The sequence below is a fragment of the Prunus persica genome, chromosome G3, assembly GCF_000346465.2.
Source record: "Prunus persica cultivar Lovell chromosome G3, Prunus_persica_NCBIv2, whole genome shotgun sequence".
Lineage (NCBI taxonomy): Eukaryota > Viridiplantae > Streptophyta > Magnoliopsida > Rosales > Rosaceae > Prunus > Prunus persica.
In genome coordinates, this window is record NC_034011.1 from 1749582 (window position 1) to 1768574 (window position 18993).

General features: G+C 37.1%; 1 protein-coding gene across 3 annotated transcripts; it reads left to right on the forward strand.

Annotated features, from left to right (window-relative positions):
- On the forward strand, positions 804–15830 carry LOC18782252 (helicase SEN1). 3 transcript variants are annotated; one of them, XM_020559741.1, is made up of 22 exons: positions 804–1097; positions 2006–2390; positions 4266–4382; positions 4487–4566; positions 4951–5097; positions 5190–5338; positions 5429–5559; positions 5697–5819; positions 5960–6033; positions 6373–6960; positions 7119–7230; positions 7416–7553; positions 8386–8709; positions 9180–9450; positions 9603–10897; positions 11289–11691; positions 11784–12697; positions 12786–12851; positions 12928–13053; positions 13719–13963; positions 14107–15296; positions 15420–15830. In XM_020559741.1, exons 1-21 carry the CDS (start codon positions 967–969, stop codon positions 15275–15277), a joined length of 6990 nt encoding a protein of 2329 aa, XP_020415330.1. In that variant the 5' UTR covers positions 804–966; the 3' UTR covers positions 15278–15296; positions 15420–15830. The 3 variants fall into 3 exon arrangements, with proteins under 3 accessions (XP_020415330.1, XP_020415331.1, XP_020415332.1); XM_020559742.1 differs by lacking the exon at positions 8386–8709 and having other exon boundaries at positions 808–1097; XM_020559743.1 differs by lacking the exons at positions 804–1097; positions 2006–2390; positions 4266–4382; ... (2 more) ...; positions 5190–5338; positions 5429–5559 and having other exon boundaries at positions 5731–5819; positions 5964–6033.

The following is an 18993-nucleotide window of genomic DNA, read 5'->3' on the forward strand; positions in this document are numbered from 1 at the left end:
GTTGATGCCAGCCTGGAGTCAGCCCTTGCTGTTTGAATTTTTTTTACCGTTGCACGCGCCAAGGTTAAAAAAAAATTGCACGCTTGCGCTACAGTAGCCCCCAACGGCTAGCTTCCACGTGTCGGCTTCTGGGCTATCTGATTCGATTTTTTCCTCTAATCCAACGGTAACCAATTTTTGTGTATTAATTTTTTTTTTAAAAATCGAATTTAAAAACAAAAAAAAAACAAAAAGATACTAATTTTTTTTCTATAAATACCAACTAATACATATGAATTTTGAAATTTATCTGAAATTTGAAACGTAAAATCTTATCCAATATGAATAATATTGACACGTAGGAACCCATAAATCTTATCTGAAAATATTATCCAAATTAGTTGTTTAGGTAAAAAAAAGTTGTAAAAAAATAAAAAAATGAATAGTATTTGCCATGGCAAAGGGCAATTGTTGGAAAAACACATTGTTTTTTGCAAGAACAACCACTATTGACTTGAATAGTAGCTGCCCTAGCTCCCTTTACCATAGCAAGGGGCAAACTGATAGAAGTGCTCTAAGAAAAGAAGAAGGATGTGGTTCAAGTCCAGTAGTTGATCAGGCCGACAAGATAAGTCCAAAACTTGCACTTTGGGCCACATGTGATTTGACCCGTTTTAGAGAATCTGAATGGAGACCCGGCTCAATTGTCCGATGAGATGGCGGTAAAATAAATCCGGACCCCGAACCTAGTGGATACAACTTACAAGCCTTCCCGTTTCTTGGACCGAATGATGGAATGACCCGTAAGCCCCTCCAACATCCAAATTCCAATGCCTATATATTTTCTCCTTTGTTATGTCTCCCACTTTCCCTCTCTTATTACTCTCAGACTCTCTCTCTCCTTCCATGATCTTTCTCTGTGCAGAAAACCCTAGAAAATTGTCATTAAATTGAAAGAAAAAAATAGAAACACTGTAATTTGGATAAATGGCGAATAAACTGGCCACGAGAAGAGAGTTACTGGACCGTTGGAGAGGCATTGAGGAAGAAGCAGACGAAGACGACGATCGCATTGACTCCTCTAAACGTCATCGTCTCCACCAGAACAAAGAACAATGGTCTTCTCTCTCACTTATTTGTTTTAATTTGGTTTTGCAGCCAGTTCGCTTAATCCTTGCTCTCAGGAAGCATACTTTTCCGAAAAATGCTAAACACAGTTATCTAAAGAACTTTGTTTATTCATTATTGCTGTTAATTTTGCTTGGTTTAGATAAGATAAGTAAATAGAAGAACTAAATTTAATGACAGCAATGCCGAATTTGATTGGCGGCTTAGTAAATGGATTTCTGTGCAAGATGGAAAATCGGATTTCTTTTAAAGTGGAGAAAAGAAAGTAAGGGAAATGGAGAGTTTTTGTTTATTATGTTACACGAGGCCTGCATGCATTGGCATTGTTGTTCTAGGTATGTTATTTATGTTAAGATTCTTATTTACTTATGCAGAATTGCTATTCCGATAACTAAATGCGATCCTTAATGTAGTGCAAGAAGTGAACTACATTAGCATGTTTGTTTCTGCTGATGATCCACATCAATTTCTTCGCGTATGTGGTTAATTTTATTATCGTTTATTGTGTGGGCTTCTTCATGGATATGTCTGACCTAGGAAGTCTTAGGCACAAAGCCTTTTTTGCAGTTCAAATTTCAGTTTTAATTGTTAACTCTATAAAATTACTGTAAAGAATTATAAACCTAGATTTATTATGTGAGACTTAAGCAATTGAATTCATCTAAAGTTTAGACCTTTTGTTTCTCTTTGCTGTGTAAGATTGAATCCAAGAACTACCTTAACCTGAGAATGCACTCATGCATCCTTCTTGATTTATTTGTTGTCTTTTATTTATTTTTATTTTTTTGGGGTGGTTATCTTCAAGATTTGATGGTTTACTATTCTTAATCAGCTGACTAGACTCTCTATGTGTTTGTTTAGTTCTAACGTTTAGTATTCCATTTTGGCATTGTGTCAGGTTTGCAGATGCATTTAAATTCTTGATCTGTTTGCCAAAAGAAAATCATATTTGGTGTGGGTCCTGGGATATAATGGGGCCTCTTCTGGAGACTTTTTACAACTACTTCAAAGATGAGCATTCTGATTCTCCTCTTAGACAACTATGGAGGAGAATCTCTGAGGAAATGCGGCAGTGCATCCAATGCATTTCCCAGCACTATCAAGCCCATGAGATGTATAGCACGGAGTACGAATCGAGTTCTATTGGTCCCCTTCTGGATGTTTTGCGAAGTCTTGATGAGGAAAGAGTGACACAGCACTTGATAGAGATAAATACTAAATTAGCCCGAAAAGAATATGATGCTGCCCGTGATAATGCCGAAGTCATTAGTGTCATGTATGAGGTATGCCGATGTTCTCTTTCAATTTTCTTTTTATTGACTTATTCTTTATGATACAACAAGAATTGTACTTATAGTAAACTTTTATTCATACATGTTGAATGTATAGCATGTCGGTATCAAAAGGTGTTAAGGAAACAATTGGAAAATTCATTCCAACTATGTAATTGTATGTCAAGATGCATGCCTGGAAGGGATAATTGACATCCATGTCTGGTTCAGTGGAAAAAATAGGGTATTAAAATTCTGTGTTATCATCAAAAGGCAGTCTAAATAGGCTCTTCATGTTTATCAGTATATGTAAGTTGGATGGTCAACGAAATGATTGATAATTTATCATGTAATGTTTGGTCCTGGTCTTTTTCTTAATCACTATGTTTACAAGACATATACCCTATGAGAGAAGTTGAAATGTTTTCCTGGTTTCTGCAAAAAAGTTTGTTGAAACTGTAATGATTTGGTTTTTATGGCCTAGTATGGCATTTGGTCGATCATTTGAGCTTATGTAAATATCAGGCTTACAGTTGATTCTCATATGATCATGTCTTATATTTAAACTTGTTATGGAAGTTCTCTTGGTGTTGTTATGTATGGTGATGCCATATCTTACCCCAGGATACGTTGTCCTTCTAAAGTAGAGCGCCAGTGCCATTATGGAAAATTGGGTGGGTGTGGACCAGTTATATCTTACAGAGTTTTCAGGAAATATTGGTGATTGTATGTGGAAATTTTGATTTTGGCGGAAATGGTTAGAAAAAACTGGATATTTAGGAAAAATTCCTGAAGTTTCCGTGATATGGTGGTAAGTATCAACCAAAATTTTGGCATGGTTTTTGGAAAATTCTTTTTTATGTAGCTCCTTTTTGACATACTGTGGTAAATTCAAAACTAAGGGACACTTTAGTATGAGTTTTAAACCTAGATGACCAATGGATTATCTGAGGGTGTGTGGCAGTTGGGTACTCTCTCTCTCTCTCTCTCTCTCTCTCTCTCTCTCTCTCTCTCTCTCTCTCTCCCCACCCCCCTCTTTGAGTTACACACAGATGGTATGCTGGTGTCTGTGAAAACTGAATAAATGAAGGAAAAGGGGCTGCTGCTGTGTGAGGAAAAGGCGTATGAATGGGTAAAGGGCTGGTTCTCTGTCCCCAACTCCTTCAGATGGAGGTTCAGCTTTGCTCAGTTGTTTTTCTTAGTGGAGTGGATCTTGTTTTCAGGTTGGGCTGAATATAGTGTTTGCTTTTTGTGATTTTACCCCGCGACTTTGCTGGGTTTGAATTTAATTTGGGCTTTAACTGGTCCTGCTATGTAAATTATTAAGCCCATGTCTTTGTATAATTTTGGAATGGACCATTAGTATTTACTTGGTTTGAAGGACGTTACAGATTGGGCTCAGCTTAATGCTATGACTATTTTAGTTTTTTGTCTTCCCTGTTTGTGCATTGGTCTATTTATTTGTTTTTTATTTGCCTTGTGGAAAACCAATCTAATTAATAGCCAGGCAAGGGGGTCAATGTGTAGGAGAAATGGAAGTTTGAGCTCTAGAGGTATTTGGACAAGCCTTACTTATGTTGAAAAACACAATGAAAGCCTGTTTTTGTTAGGGGATGAAAAAGGACAGGAGGACTTGATCATTCATTTTGAAGTTTACATGTCTAGGGTTTATCATTTTTTTTTGGTTTTCTACCAATATTATTCTCATAGATATCACTATTTCCGTCGATATTTCCGTGAATTGGGAGTATCAGTATTTGTACTGACATTGACATTTTCATCCTTATAAGTGATATGTGTGCATTTATCTATGCATTAGATTTCCTTGTATGTTGTCATATTAGAATTGACTTTGATTTGATACATTTGTTGTCTACTGCTTGACAGGTCCTAATGTTCCCTGTACTATTGGATGATGAGTCCTTATTCACTGAATTTGAAAAATTTATTGAAGCAGTTGATAATATGCATGAACTGGCTCTGGCTGGACAGCAACAGTTTCCGGTATGTTTTTGGTAGATTTGTTTCTATGTGTTCTCAGTTGGCTTTTGTCTTTCTTAAAGAAGTGTATAATTTTTTCCTTATAGATTGAAGCTGTTTTCTGTTAGGGCGTTTATGCGTTATTTTTCTTCAAAAGAAGAGTGCGCTCTGTTGGTCATCGTTTAGCTGGTTCTATGGGAAAACTGAGGTACTCTGATATTATGCGGGTTTCTGCTTTAATGGTTTGATCTTGAGTTTCAAAATTTGTCATCTGATGATTATGCTAACAACCTGGTCTTGTTTTTGGGCTCTTTAGCCTGTGGTGGAAGAGGGTAAGGGGGGTGGGTGAGGTGCAGGTGTTTTAACATTTTACATTGTAATGTTTGAATGCGTCACCAAATCACATTTTTTGGGTTGAAACTGTTGTTATGCACTACTGATATCACTATTCACATTCAAAACTACCTTCTTCTATGAAATGTTGCCTTTTTGTTTAGTTAGCATGTGCCTTCATGCAAATGCTTTATATTTATCTATAATTGTAATTCAGTCTCTGCATTTTGGTTTCATTTTTTGTTATCTTTGTGCATAGGAGAGCAACAGACTTGGAACCCTTGCAGCCTTTGCTTAAGAAATTCATCGGCTTCTTGGAGACTGAAGTGTTACCATCAACTTTGAAAACTTTAAGGCCAAGAGTGCAGCTGGAACGCATGTCCATATGGCTTGGAATAAAATCACTGTAGGAACTTCTGGCTACAAATAATTTATTATCAAAAGTATTTTTCCTTTTCCAGTTTTATTGGTAATGATCCTTTTGTGTGTTTTATGAAGGCTTGGGTTTTTGGAACCTCCAGCTTTTGAAGAAGGGATATTAGAGCGCTATCCCATTTTTCTTGATATTGTACTCAACCATATTAGTGGTGACTCATTAGAATTCTCTCACGCAGTTGCTTGCTTGAGAATACTCTTTGAAATGCTTGGTACACATCTCCTTTTAATTTTCAATTATATGTTGATTTTCTGTTCAATACTGCTCAGTCATTTTTCCTTACAATTGTGGCTTGACTTAGGTTGTAAACTTTGGCTGAGATCTACATTGTCTCCCAGTGTGATGCGCAATACTCTACTGGGCCAGTGTTTTCATACTCGAAACGAGAAGAGCCATAAGGACATTTTCGATCTTTTTCAGCCTTTTCTGCAGGCATGTCTGTGATATATTCTGCAACTTTCATTTATAGCCTTTCTGGCAACTTTCATTTATAGCCTGTTCCTGTTTGTTATTTTTTCACTTGCTAGCAGTAGTTACTAATCTGATATGTCCAAGTCCAATTGATGCAGTCTCTTGAAGCTTTGCAAGATGGGGAACATGAAAAGCAACGTAGGCATTTTCTATATTTTCTCCTCATTCAGGTTCCCGTGAGTAGTAACTTCAGTGGCTTAACGAGACAAAAGGCTTGTCAGGTTCTTATTTCTTCCCTTAGATTGTTAATACGTGCGGTATCTTGTGTTTAGTTAGATTATGCATCTTCTCATTATTATTGTAAGACAGTTTTATTTTCTGCATTATCTTTGCTTTATTTATTGCAAGTTTTCATTTTCAGATAGCCCTTCTAATTGTGCATCGAGGTTACACAATGAACCCGCCTTGTCCTCCATCTGAATGTGCACATATGTGGTATGTGATTTATCTATCATTGATTTGATATATCTGTGGAGGCTGTTTCTGGGGAGAAAACAGATGACATGAAGTTGATTATGCTATTACTTTTCAGTTTGGAATATGTATTTTCTGTCATTCGTTTTTGCCAGATATTTTTGCAAACTATAGGAGGGAATAGGGGAGACTTCCATCTGAAAATAATTTTCTCCTGGGGTTGAATGTTGCAGAGAAATTAGTTTCTATCTTCATATTAATCGTAAATATCTGGTATAAAAGATTGATGAAGGTCCTGTACTATTGCTCTCGTTTTGCACAACATTACTGTTGCCTGATTAATCTGTTTGTATTTGACAGGGGCCCTTCTCTTGTGTCATCTCTGAAGGATTCTTCGCTTCACAGTTCTCTAAGACAACCTGCCTTTGATCTTATACAAACTATCATGGTGTCTGATGCTGCTGTGTTAATAAGCTCAGTGTTGAATACCCACCCAACCGTGGGTTCTGAAAGAAGCATGTCTTATGAGTTGAATGATGAAGATGATGAGGGGCTTCCATTTTCTGTGGATGCTGAAGAGAAGGATAATAGTTCATGGAGTGAATTTAGCATTCAAAGTAAAATTACATCTCGGGAATTTGGAGAGTGGATGTGCATTCCAATGTTATGGATTGATGTCCTTGTTGACATCAATCCATCAATTCTTCCTATATCGTTTTCCAAGGCTGTTTTCTGGGCACGATCTCGTTTTCCTATGGTAGAACCTGAGACTGGTGCAGAAAGTGCTCTTCCAGTCAAAACCTGGCTTTCATCCTTAGCTACAGAAATATCTTCAACCTTTGGGTGGAAGGTCCCCACTGGTTCTGATGATGGTGGAGATGGGAAGGAGTCAAAAAACTCAATTAAAGTCTCAACAATGTCTCTTCCTTTAATACGAACATTCAACAGGTTATTTTCGTTCCATTCATTCTTCTTACCTTTGTTACTTATGTTATAGAAATGCTGCTATATTTTTCAGTTTATGTGCTACAGCTTCCATTTTGTGCATACTTTGTTCCTGGTGGACTTTGTGGGTCTTTTAGTACTAACATGGTGGTGTGTTACAGGTTAACATCACATTTTCTGGTTCATGTGGGGCAGGGGGAACTTCGTAAACAGTGGACATGGGAGCCAAGGATGGGTGAAAGCTTGTTCCTTTCACTTATAGATCCCAATGATGTAATTATTGGATTCCAACAGTTATTTATACTATTTATACTTTAGCCCAGAAAACATATATTTATAGCTTAGATGCCCACTTAATTGGACCTCATAATGTTATCATTCAATTTTACTTATTGTTTGCATCTTCTATTGTGTCTGTTTTAATTTTTTTGTATTGCATTAATCTCTATGTGATGCAGAATGTGAGGAAATTTGGCAAGTGCATCGTGGAACAGGTTTCCAATACACAGGGTCTTTCTAGTAGTTTGAAGTTCCTATGTTCTTATGGATCTTCATTGTCTGCTGTCCTTTTGGGCTTGAGACATGCTGTGAAACTGGTAATACTTTTGCTTCATCAAATTTCTTGAAAATTGAAACTACTGATATATAGCAGCAGCATTTAGTTCACGTATCTGTTCCGTTAGTCTAGTATATAACTAGGTGCATCTGTACATGTGTTCAATTTTAAGTCAACTAATTAGCTTGATTTGTAATTTCGATAAACTTATCTGTTTGATGGTGAATTTATAATTACAATAAACTTATACGTTGATGGACACTCATTTTATTTGACCTCTAAAAAGAGGCCCAAGTTTCGTGCCATCTCTCTGATCCGTATTTTATTTAATTGTCAGTTTCTTGATTAGTTAAAAGAGGCTATAAGTGTCCTGACCTACTATGTTTAGATAAACAGGCATGCTAATTTTAATTAGAATGTGTGAGTGAGCTTTGGGATAGAGTTAAGTACTGGGCAGCGTTGTGGGCTTCGGTTACAAAAGAGTTTAAAGACTACTCTTATTCCACTATTATGAGGGATATGGCAGCTTCGGTTAACTGAGGGGTGGGGGGTGTGTTGTTCTGTGGTTTTTCGGTTGTGTTCCTCCCTGTTAGCTTGGGAGGGTTTGGTGCTGTTTTTTTCTCTGTTTGTTTTTGTTTCTTCGGTGGTGGTTGCCTTTTCCACCTCCGTGTTCTTTTCCTCTCGTCAGGAAACTGGTCACAGATAGAGAAAGAACGTATGGGTCCATGTTTAATGGGTAGAACATAAGTTCTGAAATGCTGGTAGTGTGTATTACCAGTGTTACAGTCATTAAGTTTTACAGAATAGTTATCCTTATTGTGATATCCTTTGCTTCTGTTCTTTTTCTACTACAGTTCATTTCAATTTTTCAGGTCCAACTGGATACTGTTATATTAAAGTTTCAGACCCTACATCATTTTTTCTTTGTTCTTCGGAGATTACTTATTGACGGGGATTCACGTGCTGCGGACTTTCCAGAACCTGACCACTTAAATACAACGAAGTTTTCTTCCCAAGGTGGATTTCTTAGGCAGCCAGTCTTTGATTCCTCACCTGTCAATGTCAATGGCCATCCGTCAAATGTTGACTCAAATTTACTGGAAAGATTTTATTACTTGCTATCAGAAACTGCATGGCCTTCCGTCTGCAGGTGCTTATTAGAAGGAAAAGCATTTATTGATTACAGTGTTTGTCAGGTAGTGTTTCTAATTGTGAATGACAAGTCTATTTTGGTTATTCGCATAGTGAAGACAACTTCTTGGTGTTGTACATATGGGTACTGGTAGCATTTTTTTTCCTTGGGGTGGGCTGTGGGGTAACTTATTAGATGAAGTAACATACTTGGTGTTGTACTTATGGGTACTGGTAGCATTTTTTTCCTTGGGGTGGGCTGTGGGGTAACTTATTAGATGAAGTAACATACTTGTCCTCTCTCTCTCTCTCTCTCTCTCTCTCTCTCTCTCTCTCTCTCTCTCTCTGTGCATGGTTGTGTGCACCTGAGTATTGTTTTTATGTGCAGTTTTAGTTTTTAGTGATTTTTGGAACTATATGAGTTCAACAATTCCTACAAAAAGGAAGGAAAAGTGGATCTCAGCTTCTTTGATGCGTTATATCTGGGTTCTACTAAGCTGGAATTCTTATTATTTTTACTTACATTTTGTTTCAGATGACTTGTGTCCGAATACTTGAGATCCTCCCTTGTGTGTTTGAAAATATATACTGTTTATGTCATAAACAGTCTGGATTTTCTGGAACAAAGGAAAATACACATGACTTCTCATGGCTTCATGATTTTATGGATTGGGGAAAGTCATCACTTAAAACTGTGGTCGTATACTGGCAACGAACAATCACCTCCTTGCTGAAATTGCTAAAAGGGTTTTGCAACAGTTCTATCACATCAACAATCGGCACCATTGAAAATCTAATTTCATCCGGTGAGCTTTCCATATTGATATACGTTGATGCAAAAAAAAACATTACTATCTTGCAATGAGCACCTGACCCCCTTCTCTTCTGTTGAAGCAGTGACCATTTTTCACTATTGGAACTAACAGTGTTTTTATGTTTTGTGCCTTCTTAAATCTAGATTGCGTTTCCATGGATCAATTGATGGAACAAGTGGCACTCCTTTCAGTTTCTTTATCCAAGGAAGCCTCTTCTAGTGTGGGAAAGACCGACCTCTGTTCAAAAGCTTTGTTTCCCAAAGGGTTATCTTTTGAGAAGAAGTATTCAGCTCCAGTTATGCAGCCCTTGCCAATCAAGGAACCAGATGTTCAAATCCTGCACTCACCATTGGTCGATAACAGAAAGTGTAGGGATGGTATGATTGTCCTTTCTGATGATGAAACTGAAGCAGTTTCACCCAGTGAAGTAATTTTGTCTGATACTAAGATGAGTCCGTGCATGGTGGGTGACAAGACAATTGCTTGTAGTGCTGATAAAAGTGCTTCTTATACTGAACCTGCGAAGAATATTTCTGGTGCAGACACTTACAAGGATTCTTTCAAGGCCTTCCAGAAAAGAGATGCTACAGAGGGTTCTGGCCTTGCTTATCAGAAACAGGATTTTGATAGATCAAGAGGAAAAATGCCACATGTTTCTTCGCTCAAATCAAAAGATGTAGATAATAGCAGGAAAGAAATAATCCCTGAATGCAGTATAATTGATTCTGAAAAATTCCAGGATAAAATTAATTTGAATAACTCATCTGACGGTGCTGTCAGTTCCAAAAAGTTGAATCAAGCCTCCAACAATGTGGTCTTGAAAGAAGACAACACTGTGTTGAAACAGATAGTATGTGATGCCAACGACAATTCATTAGAGTCTGCTCTCAATTCGGTCAGACCTCAGCAGTCACTTCTGACAAAAACAAGCATTCCTGGTCCTAAGCGACAACTTATTCAGCTTAGATCACCTTTTCAGAACAGACCTGGTCATTTACAGAGGATGGAAGCTCGAAAAAGGTTCAAGCCGCCAAGGCTTGATGAATGGTATAGACCTATCTTAGAGTTAGATTACTTTGCTCTAGTGGGGGTTGCATCTGGAAGTGCAAATGATAACCATAAAGTCGCGAAATTAAAGGAGGTTCCTGTGCAGTTCCATTCACCTGAACAGTATGTTGAAATCTTTTGTCCATTGGTTTTGGAGGAGTTTAAAGCACAGTTACATAGTTCATTTCTAGAAATGTCTTCATGGGAAGAGATGTACTTTGGCAGTTTATCAGTGCTTTCAGTTGAAAGAATTGATGATTTTCATCTTGTACGCTTTTCTCATGATGTCAATGATTCTACAGCATCAAGCAACTTCTCAGAAAACGATCTTGTATTGCTAACAAAAGAGCCCCCACAAAAATGTTCGCATGATGTTCACGTGCTTGGGAAGGTATTCCTTCATATTTAGTCATGCAACTAGTAAGTTTGTTGTGATATTCTTACATGAAAAGTGATTTGTAAGTTTTAATGATGATCAGGATGTTGCTTTGTCTGCTGATGAAGATTAAAAATCTTCTTTGAAAATAGTAAGAATGAAAAAGAATAGCGAAACATTCTAAAGTTTAATCACTTATGAGCGCCCAAAAGTGTTATCAGGTTTAGAAGAGCTAGATTCACATCTATATGATAGAATTTTCTGCTAAATTTTCATTGTAGAAGATAAACTCTGTGAGCAATTCTGGTATGCACACATCTATGCACATCTATATCTTTATATCATGCTAGAAAACAACTTTCTTTTATATATTTTTTTATGCTAAAATAATCTTTGTGTTTCTCAGGTGGAGAGGCGTGAGAGAGACAATAAGCGAAGGTTAAGTTTACTACTCATCAGGTTTTATCTTCTGAATGGTACTTCACGTTTACATCAAGCCAGAAGGAACCTCCTTGAACGTAGTAAATGGCATGCAAGTCGTATTATGAACATTACACCTCAACTTCGTGAATTCCAGGCATTATCATCAATAAAGGATATCCCCTTACTTCCAATTATTTTGAAGCCAGTCAATGATTCTTATGATTCTAGTGAAAGCAAGGAAGTAGATCTGAGTAAACTGTCTCGACCGTTGCAGCAAGTATTGAAGTCATCCTTTAATGAGAGTCAACTTCAGGCTATTAGTATTGCCACTGGAACATCTAGGCGGACGAAAGATTTTGAATTATCTCTTATCCAGGGTCCTCCAGGTTTGTGGTTTACCTCGCCTAACTTTCAGAGATCTAAAATAATTGATTTATCATTTGTTAATTGGATTTAATTGCATATATCATATATGTAGGTACCGGTAAGACAAGAACTATTGTGGCCATTGTCAGTGCTTTGCTTGCTTCCCCTTCACAGAAGACAGGTCCTGAAAGAAATACTCTGGCTGGGAGTTCGAAACAAATTTCAGGTCCCAAGATTAACCAGGCTGCTGCCATTGCAAGGGCGTGGCAGGATGCAGCCTTGGCTAGACAACTGAATGATGATGTACAAAGGAATACCAAAGCTGTAGAAAGTTACTTGAGAGGAAGGGTGCTCATCTGTGCTCAATCTAATGCTGCTGTTGATGAGTTAGTGTCAAGGATTTCTAGCCAAGGGCTGTACGGCAGTGATGGAAAGATGCATAAGCCATATCTTGTGAGGGTTGGAAATGCGAAAACAGTTCATCCAAATTCGCTGCCATTCTTTATTGATACACTTGTCGATCAACGGTTGGCAGATGAGAGGATGAAATTGATTGATGCAAAGAATGATTTGAGTGTGGATTCTTCAATTGCACTGCGCTCTAATCTAGAAAAGTTAGTCGATCATATTAGATTCTTTGAAGCCAAGCGTGCTAACTTAAATGATCAAAATCCTGACCTTAAAAAGTCTTCTGAAGATGATAGCTATAAGGGGGATGATGGGAAGAAAATGTCTGATGCAGAGATAGCTTTCAAGTTAAGAAAACTTTATGAGCAAAAGAAGCAAATTTATAAGGATCTTAGTACTGTTCAGCAGCAGGAGAAGAAAACTAACGAAGAAATCAGAGGGCTTAAATTTAAACTGCGGAAGTCTATACTGAGAGAAGCTGAAATTGTGGTAACTACATTAAGTGGCTGTGGGGGAGACCTTTACGGAGTGTGTTCTGAATCTATGTCAAGTCATAAGTTTGGCAGTCCATCTGAACATACTCTTTTTGATGCTGTTGTTATTGATGAAGCTGCTCAAGTAAAGTCTGTCAACTTTTTAATATTAATAACAATAGTTGTGGATTCTTTCTTTCTTACCTTTTGAGCGTTGCTTGTTGTTACAACAGGCTCTGGAACCTGCTACTCTTATTCCTCTTCAGCTTTTAAAGTCAAATGGAACCAAATGTATCATGGTAAGGAGTGTTTAAGTTGATTACATAAGAATTTTCTATTGTTAAGTAGTGCTGAAATTTGAAATTAATGTTAAAGGTTGGCGATCCAAAGCAACTTCCTGCAACAGTTCTCTCAAATGTTGCCAGTAAATTTTTATATGAGTGCAGCATGTTCGAACGTTTACAAAGAGCAGGGCACCCAGTTATTATGCTGACCAAACAGGTAGAGTAAAATTACAAGAATTCGCCACCCCTTTCCCATTCTAATGTTATATACATATTGTGTTGGTAAAGATAGCGTTCCCTTTCAGAAGGAGTGCATGCTATAATATAATGATGTGTTCTGGCCATATTTAGGAGTGTTTTGTTATTGGAACTTGGCCATAAAGTGTACAGTTTCTGCTGTATATTTTTTATTTTTTTACGTTGGTGCAATGGAAGTGTACAAAAAGATTATTCGGTTGGATTCCAGAAAGCAACCGGGGTCCCATATTAAAGTGGCATTTGCTTCGCTCTTATTGGCTGTAACTTGAGTGTTTGTAGGCTTATAAGGATGCTTCATGTCTTTTGACGGTCAATATTTTCCATTTCAAAGGAAGGTAGTTGTTTAATGTTGCGTAATTTGCGAGTTATAAATATATTTAAATTTTTTTTGTAACCTTTTGCTTTTTACAAGATCATTCATCATTGTTTGCAAACTTCTTGTATGCTTTCTTCTACTACTGGTGCTGCTACTGCTTCTGAGGTTATTTCTATGTTATTGTTCTATTACTAAATTGTCCACTACTACTGCTGTTACTGCCACTGTTACTGTTTCTGAGTGAGGTGCGGTATGACTGTGCTCTTGTTTAGAACCTGAAAAATTTTCTTGCACATTATTATTTGCAGTATAGGATGCACCCAGAAATATGTCTGTTTCCTTCTTTGCATTTTTATGAGAAGAAGTTGCTGAATGGCGATCACATGTCTAGCAAATCAGCACCATTTCATGAGACTGAAGGTCTTGGACCTTATCTCTTTTATGATGTTATTGATGGCCGGGAGCTTCGGGGTAAGAATGCTAGTGCCTTGTCCCTGTATAATGAGCATGAAGCTGATGCTGCAGTTGAATTACTTAGGTTTTTCAAAAAAAGGTATTGAGTCTCCTTTTTCTTAAAATTAAGTTATTGATTGCTTCAAATATTGTATACTGGATACGTTGCCTAGGTACCCAGACTCCTTCAAGATTAGTTATTGATTTTTGGGTGATTGCTTATATAGTGGATATGTTGCTTAGGTACCCTTCTGAATTTCTTGGTGGAAGAATTGGCATCATAACTCCATATAAGTGTCAGCTCTCGCTGTTGCGCTCTCGTTTTTCTAGTGCATTTGGATCTTCTACCTTAGATGAAATGGAACTTAATACTATTGATGGCTTCCAAGGTCGGGAGGTTGATATATTGATACTTTCCACTGTTAGAGCAGCAGAGGCACCTGGAAGGAACTCCAGCAGTATTGGGTTTGTTGCTGATGTGAGACGGATGAATGTTGCTTTGACAAGAGCCAAATTCTCACTTTGGATTTTGGGTAATGCGAGGACTTTGCAGACAAATGAAAACTGGACTGCTCTTGTAAAAGATGCTCAAAAAAGAAATTTGGTTATAACAGCTGAAAAGCCGTACAAGGACATGTTCAAAACAGCTTCCGAGAAAAAAATTGGTACTGATTCATTAGAGCCACAACGTGTTCAAAAGATTAAAGATACAAGTCATCAGCATGCAAGAAAAAGTGAACGCAGTGCAAAGGAAACACTTGAAAGAAAAACAAAACATATTGATCACGTTGCGCAGAGTAAAAGAAGGCCTAATGGAGGTGAAACAGATTTTTCAGCAACTAAAGAAGAAACTAGAATAAAAAAAGTAAGTGCTAGAGACGAACCTGATTTACCAGTGAAGGACGGCCTTTCTACTGATGCCATTCCAGATGGCCACAATAAAATTTCCAAGGAGGTGAAGTCAGCAATGTCAAGGGATCATGCTACAGATGGTGAAAGTAAAGATAAAGAAAGCAGAAAAAAGAGAAAAGTTAAATTTGAAACTTCGAAAAGGGATGCAGATAACTCTGAACAAAGAACAGATGATGGTAGATCTATGAAATCACAAGAATCAAAAAGGGCTAAGAGAGATTCTGAGGGTGACAGAAGCCAGACAAATCAAGTTTCAGCTCCTGCAAATCAAACTAAGGATGCAAGTGACGGAGTTAGAGCTTCAAATCAAGCTGGAACTTCTCAAGATTTAATTGCAAAAAGGAAAAAACAGCGCGAAGCTGTTGATGCTATTCTTTACTCAGCTCTTATTCCTTCAAAGAAGTCTGAAACATCAATGAAACCCGTGCCTTCTAAAAGACCTCTATCCTCTTCCTCAACTGCAAGTGGTGGTATAAGACCACCCAAGACAAGGAAAGATTAGCTTGTCTGTTGTTATCTAGGTATGATATGTTTCTTCTAGCATGGCACCTATATTTTACTGCAAGTTAACATTATAAATTTGATCATGGTTGTTAACGTATGTCAATTGAAACTGCATTCTTGGTTGTCAATGTTTTGTACAGGTTTGCGGTGTTTGTTTGGCTAGCATCCTCAACCAGTGAACTTCCTCGCACAGCACCAACGCTACCTGCTCGTCGTGGATTGGAGCCTAAGTTTTCCATTCATCTTTTTGAGAATGAGATGGAGAACCTGTAAGTTGTTGCAGACTGCAATTGGAGAACCAAAAGCAGGAGACGGGTTCCGATGTGAACTAGCTTCACCTGAAATTTTCTGGTAGGGGGTTTGTATGCCATGTGTAAAGTTTTTTGATTGGTGTACCACAATAGATTAGTTAGCATCCTTTCTATGGTTTTCCTTAGATCATGTGTATATAATGTCAGTTGATGTAAATACTAGTCATTTTGCTTTTCTCAGTTCAAAATTTTCGTATGCTTAAAGAAACATCAATTCTATAATCTTCCTCCCTTTCAATCTTCAAACTCATTTTCACTTAGTATATATAATATACATGCATCTCTACCAGAAGATTCAGTGTTCATCCTCTTGTATCAATCCACCAGGCATGTGACGTGGCATCATCCCTTAACCCTGTATTTTCCAATGATCCATTGCTCCAACCAATTCCTTGTAGCCCTAGTTTTTGCCAACCCCACAAGTTCCATATTAAAATATCATTTACCAACCTCGTCATCTCATCAACCTACCAGCTTTACGATGACAATTATTCTATGTTGCATAAGATAGCTCATCATTTGGATCATAATGGCTGTTACTTGTAAGCGCCTCCATCATCACATTCTGGAATTGACCTTAAATCTCTCCGCCATTATCGACTGTATTTCCATGCTTGTTTGTCACATAAGAGAGTCATGTTACATGCAAAAAAAAAAGTCAACAATAATTTTTGCCAACCCGCACATGACACCAGTAAGTGTTAGAACCCACAACCTCACACCCTCTGTCTCAGACTTATTGGGGAGAGGGGGTCGATATTAAATTTGGTCCAAAACCAAATGTAGGTCTAATTGTAATATTAGAGAAATGAATCAGATCCTACAATCATTGCCTCGGCATATGCCATATCCTCTCATCTCATGCAACAACCATGCAATGATATATCCACATGCAACTAAGATAATGAGAGTAGTTGGGTTTGATATTTACGAAAAACCAATTTTTTGGATGAGTGGTCTCACACGAGTGTGGCGATTTTTAGTTGTTGATGTATGTGGGATTCATATTATATAAATGATCAAGAGTTATCCAACATGCATCAACTGTTGAAAATCCGTAGCAAAGTTCATTTGCCAAAAGAAGCATGAGTTTTGTAAACCTCAAGCTATTCAAGAAACTGAAATGTTACTGAACGCTAAGCCAAATATAGAAGCAACTTTTGAAAGGGGTTAGGAAAATGGAGGTACGACAAGATGCATGCATCTATACACATACATATGGTCAACCAAACTGATCTAATTGTGTATTCTTATACAATGATGATTAGTCTAAAAACAGTATTCTTAGACAATGATTAATGAAGATGGTGGTCACTGATTTGTTCAACAAGTTGTATAATTGATTCATATATATTAATTCATGCACTTTTTTTTTTTTTTCTAGGTCACCATTATTGTCGAAGTGTCAACCTTTTTGGGTGTGCGATGAAGGGTTCACAAACCGATGCATTTGCTACAAATTTTCTTTGTTTAAATCTTATTGCTGAAGCAATCTTACCCACCACAGGAAATCATGCGGAGATCCACATGCCTTGATGCAATTGGGTAATAAATCAGAGAGGGAAATTCATCACGTCACATATCACAAAGAATAGTTTTTGAGACGCCTAACGTTCAGATGTAGAAATCTTATATTCTCTTTCCTCTGCGCGGCGGTGTTCCTCTCTCTCAACCCAAAGCTATTTGTCCATCAAGGAATGGTTTCCACATGGTGATATGTTATGACACTCCTTAGTTAGCACACCTTATTTTTTTCTTTTTGGAACTGACAATGCTTTGGCATCTATTTTGTGCAATGATTTTTTAGCATCTTAACGGTCAATTAGAACTATTATAATTAAATAGAATTATGATTCACGGTTCTTATTCTAGTGATATTTCTCTTCTTAAATTTAAGAACACAAAGTTTGAGTTCTTCACTTTTGTTGATTAAAAAAAAAAATAATAATTTTGTTCGACTGTGCACTCATAATTGGCGCTGGCAGCCTAACAAATTAGGTGTAATAAATTAAGTTAAGAAGTGTAAGTTTCTGTTTTTCCTATATACAATATCGATAAAATCATATCGATGAACTTGCCAATTATTTGGTAAATAAGCAATTGAGGGGATATCGAAATAATACTTATACGTCATCTATGTCATGTAGAAATAATACTTACATTGAACTTATATTCGAACAAATGACTTATGACTCAAGTGGTAAAAAAAAATCATACTTTCACTCATAGTTATCTCCTTTGTGTAAAGAAAAAAAAGAGAAGGTAAGTTTACATAAATAATGTTCTTGGGAAGAATGTAATATTACAAGCATTATGCGCATAACAAATTTTTCTTTTCTAATATTTTTGTCAGAGGCCATACCAATTGTAGTGGGAACTTCATCATTTGTTTACTTTTATCATGAGAAAAAAAAGGCATGATTGGAAAGGGCCCATAAAGATACGCTAAATTAATAATGGTTTTGAAAACATGTATATATTAGTGGTACAACAATATATATGATTGGAGGGCCCCATTAGGATCTGCTAGCTTCCGAAAATTCTGAAGAATCACACATTAATGGAATTGAGATATGCATATATTACACGCAAAATTGAGTGAGTCAGAGACACCAGATTTTGTTATTTTGTTCACAGTTTGTGAGAGACCCCGTTCAGCTCACTTGGTTTCTTTTTATTCCATGCAAGCCTGCATGCAACAGACGATATATCCATTCTATCTGCTGCCTTAATTTGAAGAAAATTTGAGAAAGACCTGACCCCTCCCCACATGATCTCTTTCATCTCCTTCCGCAGTGCTTGGAGATGCACCTCTTCTGGCCCATATTTTGTCTGCATCAATTATTAGCGTTTGCTTTGCATGCATGCATATGCATTCTCGCTTAGAGAAACTAATTCTATATCGTATTTCCATTTTTGAGAGCTGATATATCCACTTCATACGAAACTTTCTATACCCTTCTGTACATTTATATGCATTCAGTGACGGAATTAGGGTTTCATGTAAAAGAATGCGTTTCACAGAAAAAAGTTAGAGAGCTTATAATATAGGTGATAAATTCTTAACTCATTGTCCAAATTTACGTATCGAATAGCGTTAATGTACCCAAATATGCTATTAGTAAGTGGATGCACTATAACTAAGGTATGTGTAGCCTGTTTTCACACGTATGCACAAAGAGATTCTATATTTATTTATTTGATTTCTTAATTTGTTTAAATAACGTCCAAAACCAAGGGGGCTCATGTCATGTGATCATCAGGAAACAAAGAAAAGTTAAAACTAGATCGATCAAACCTCTCTGAAAAGCCATAAGTAAAACCCAATCGAAGTACGGACTTTGTGCTCCTTCATCATGTGCATTGCAATCATCCAGTGTTTAAGATAATGAAAGACACCTAT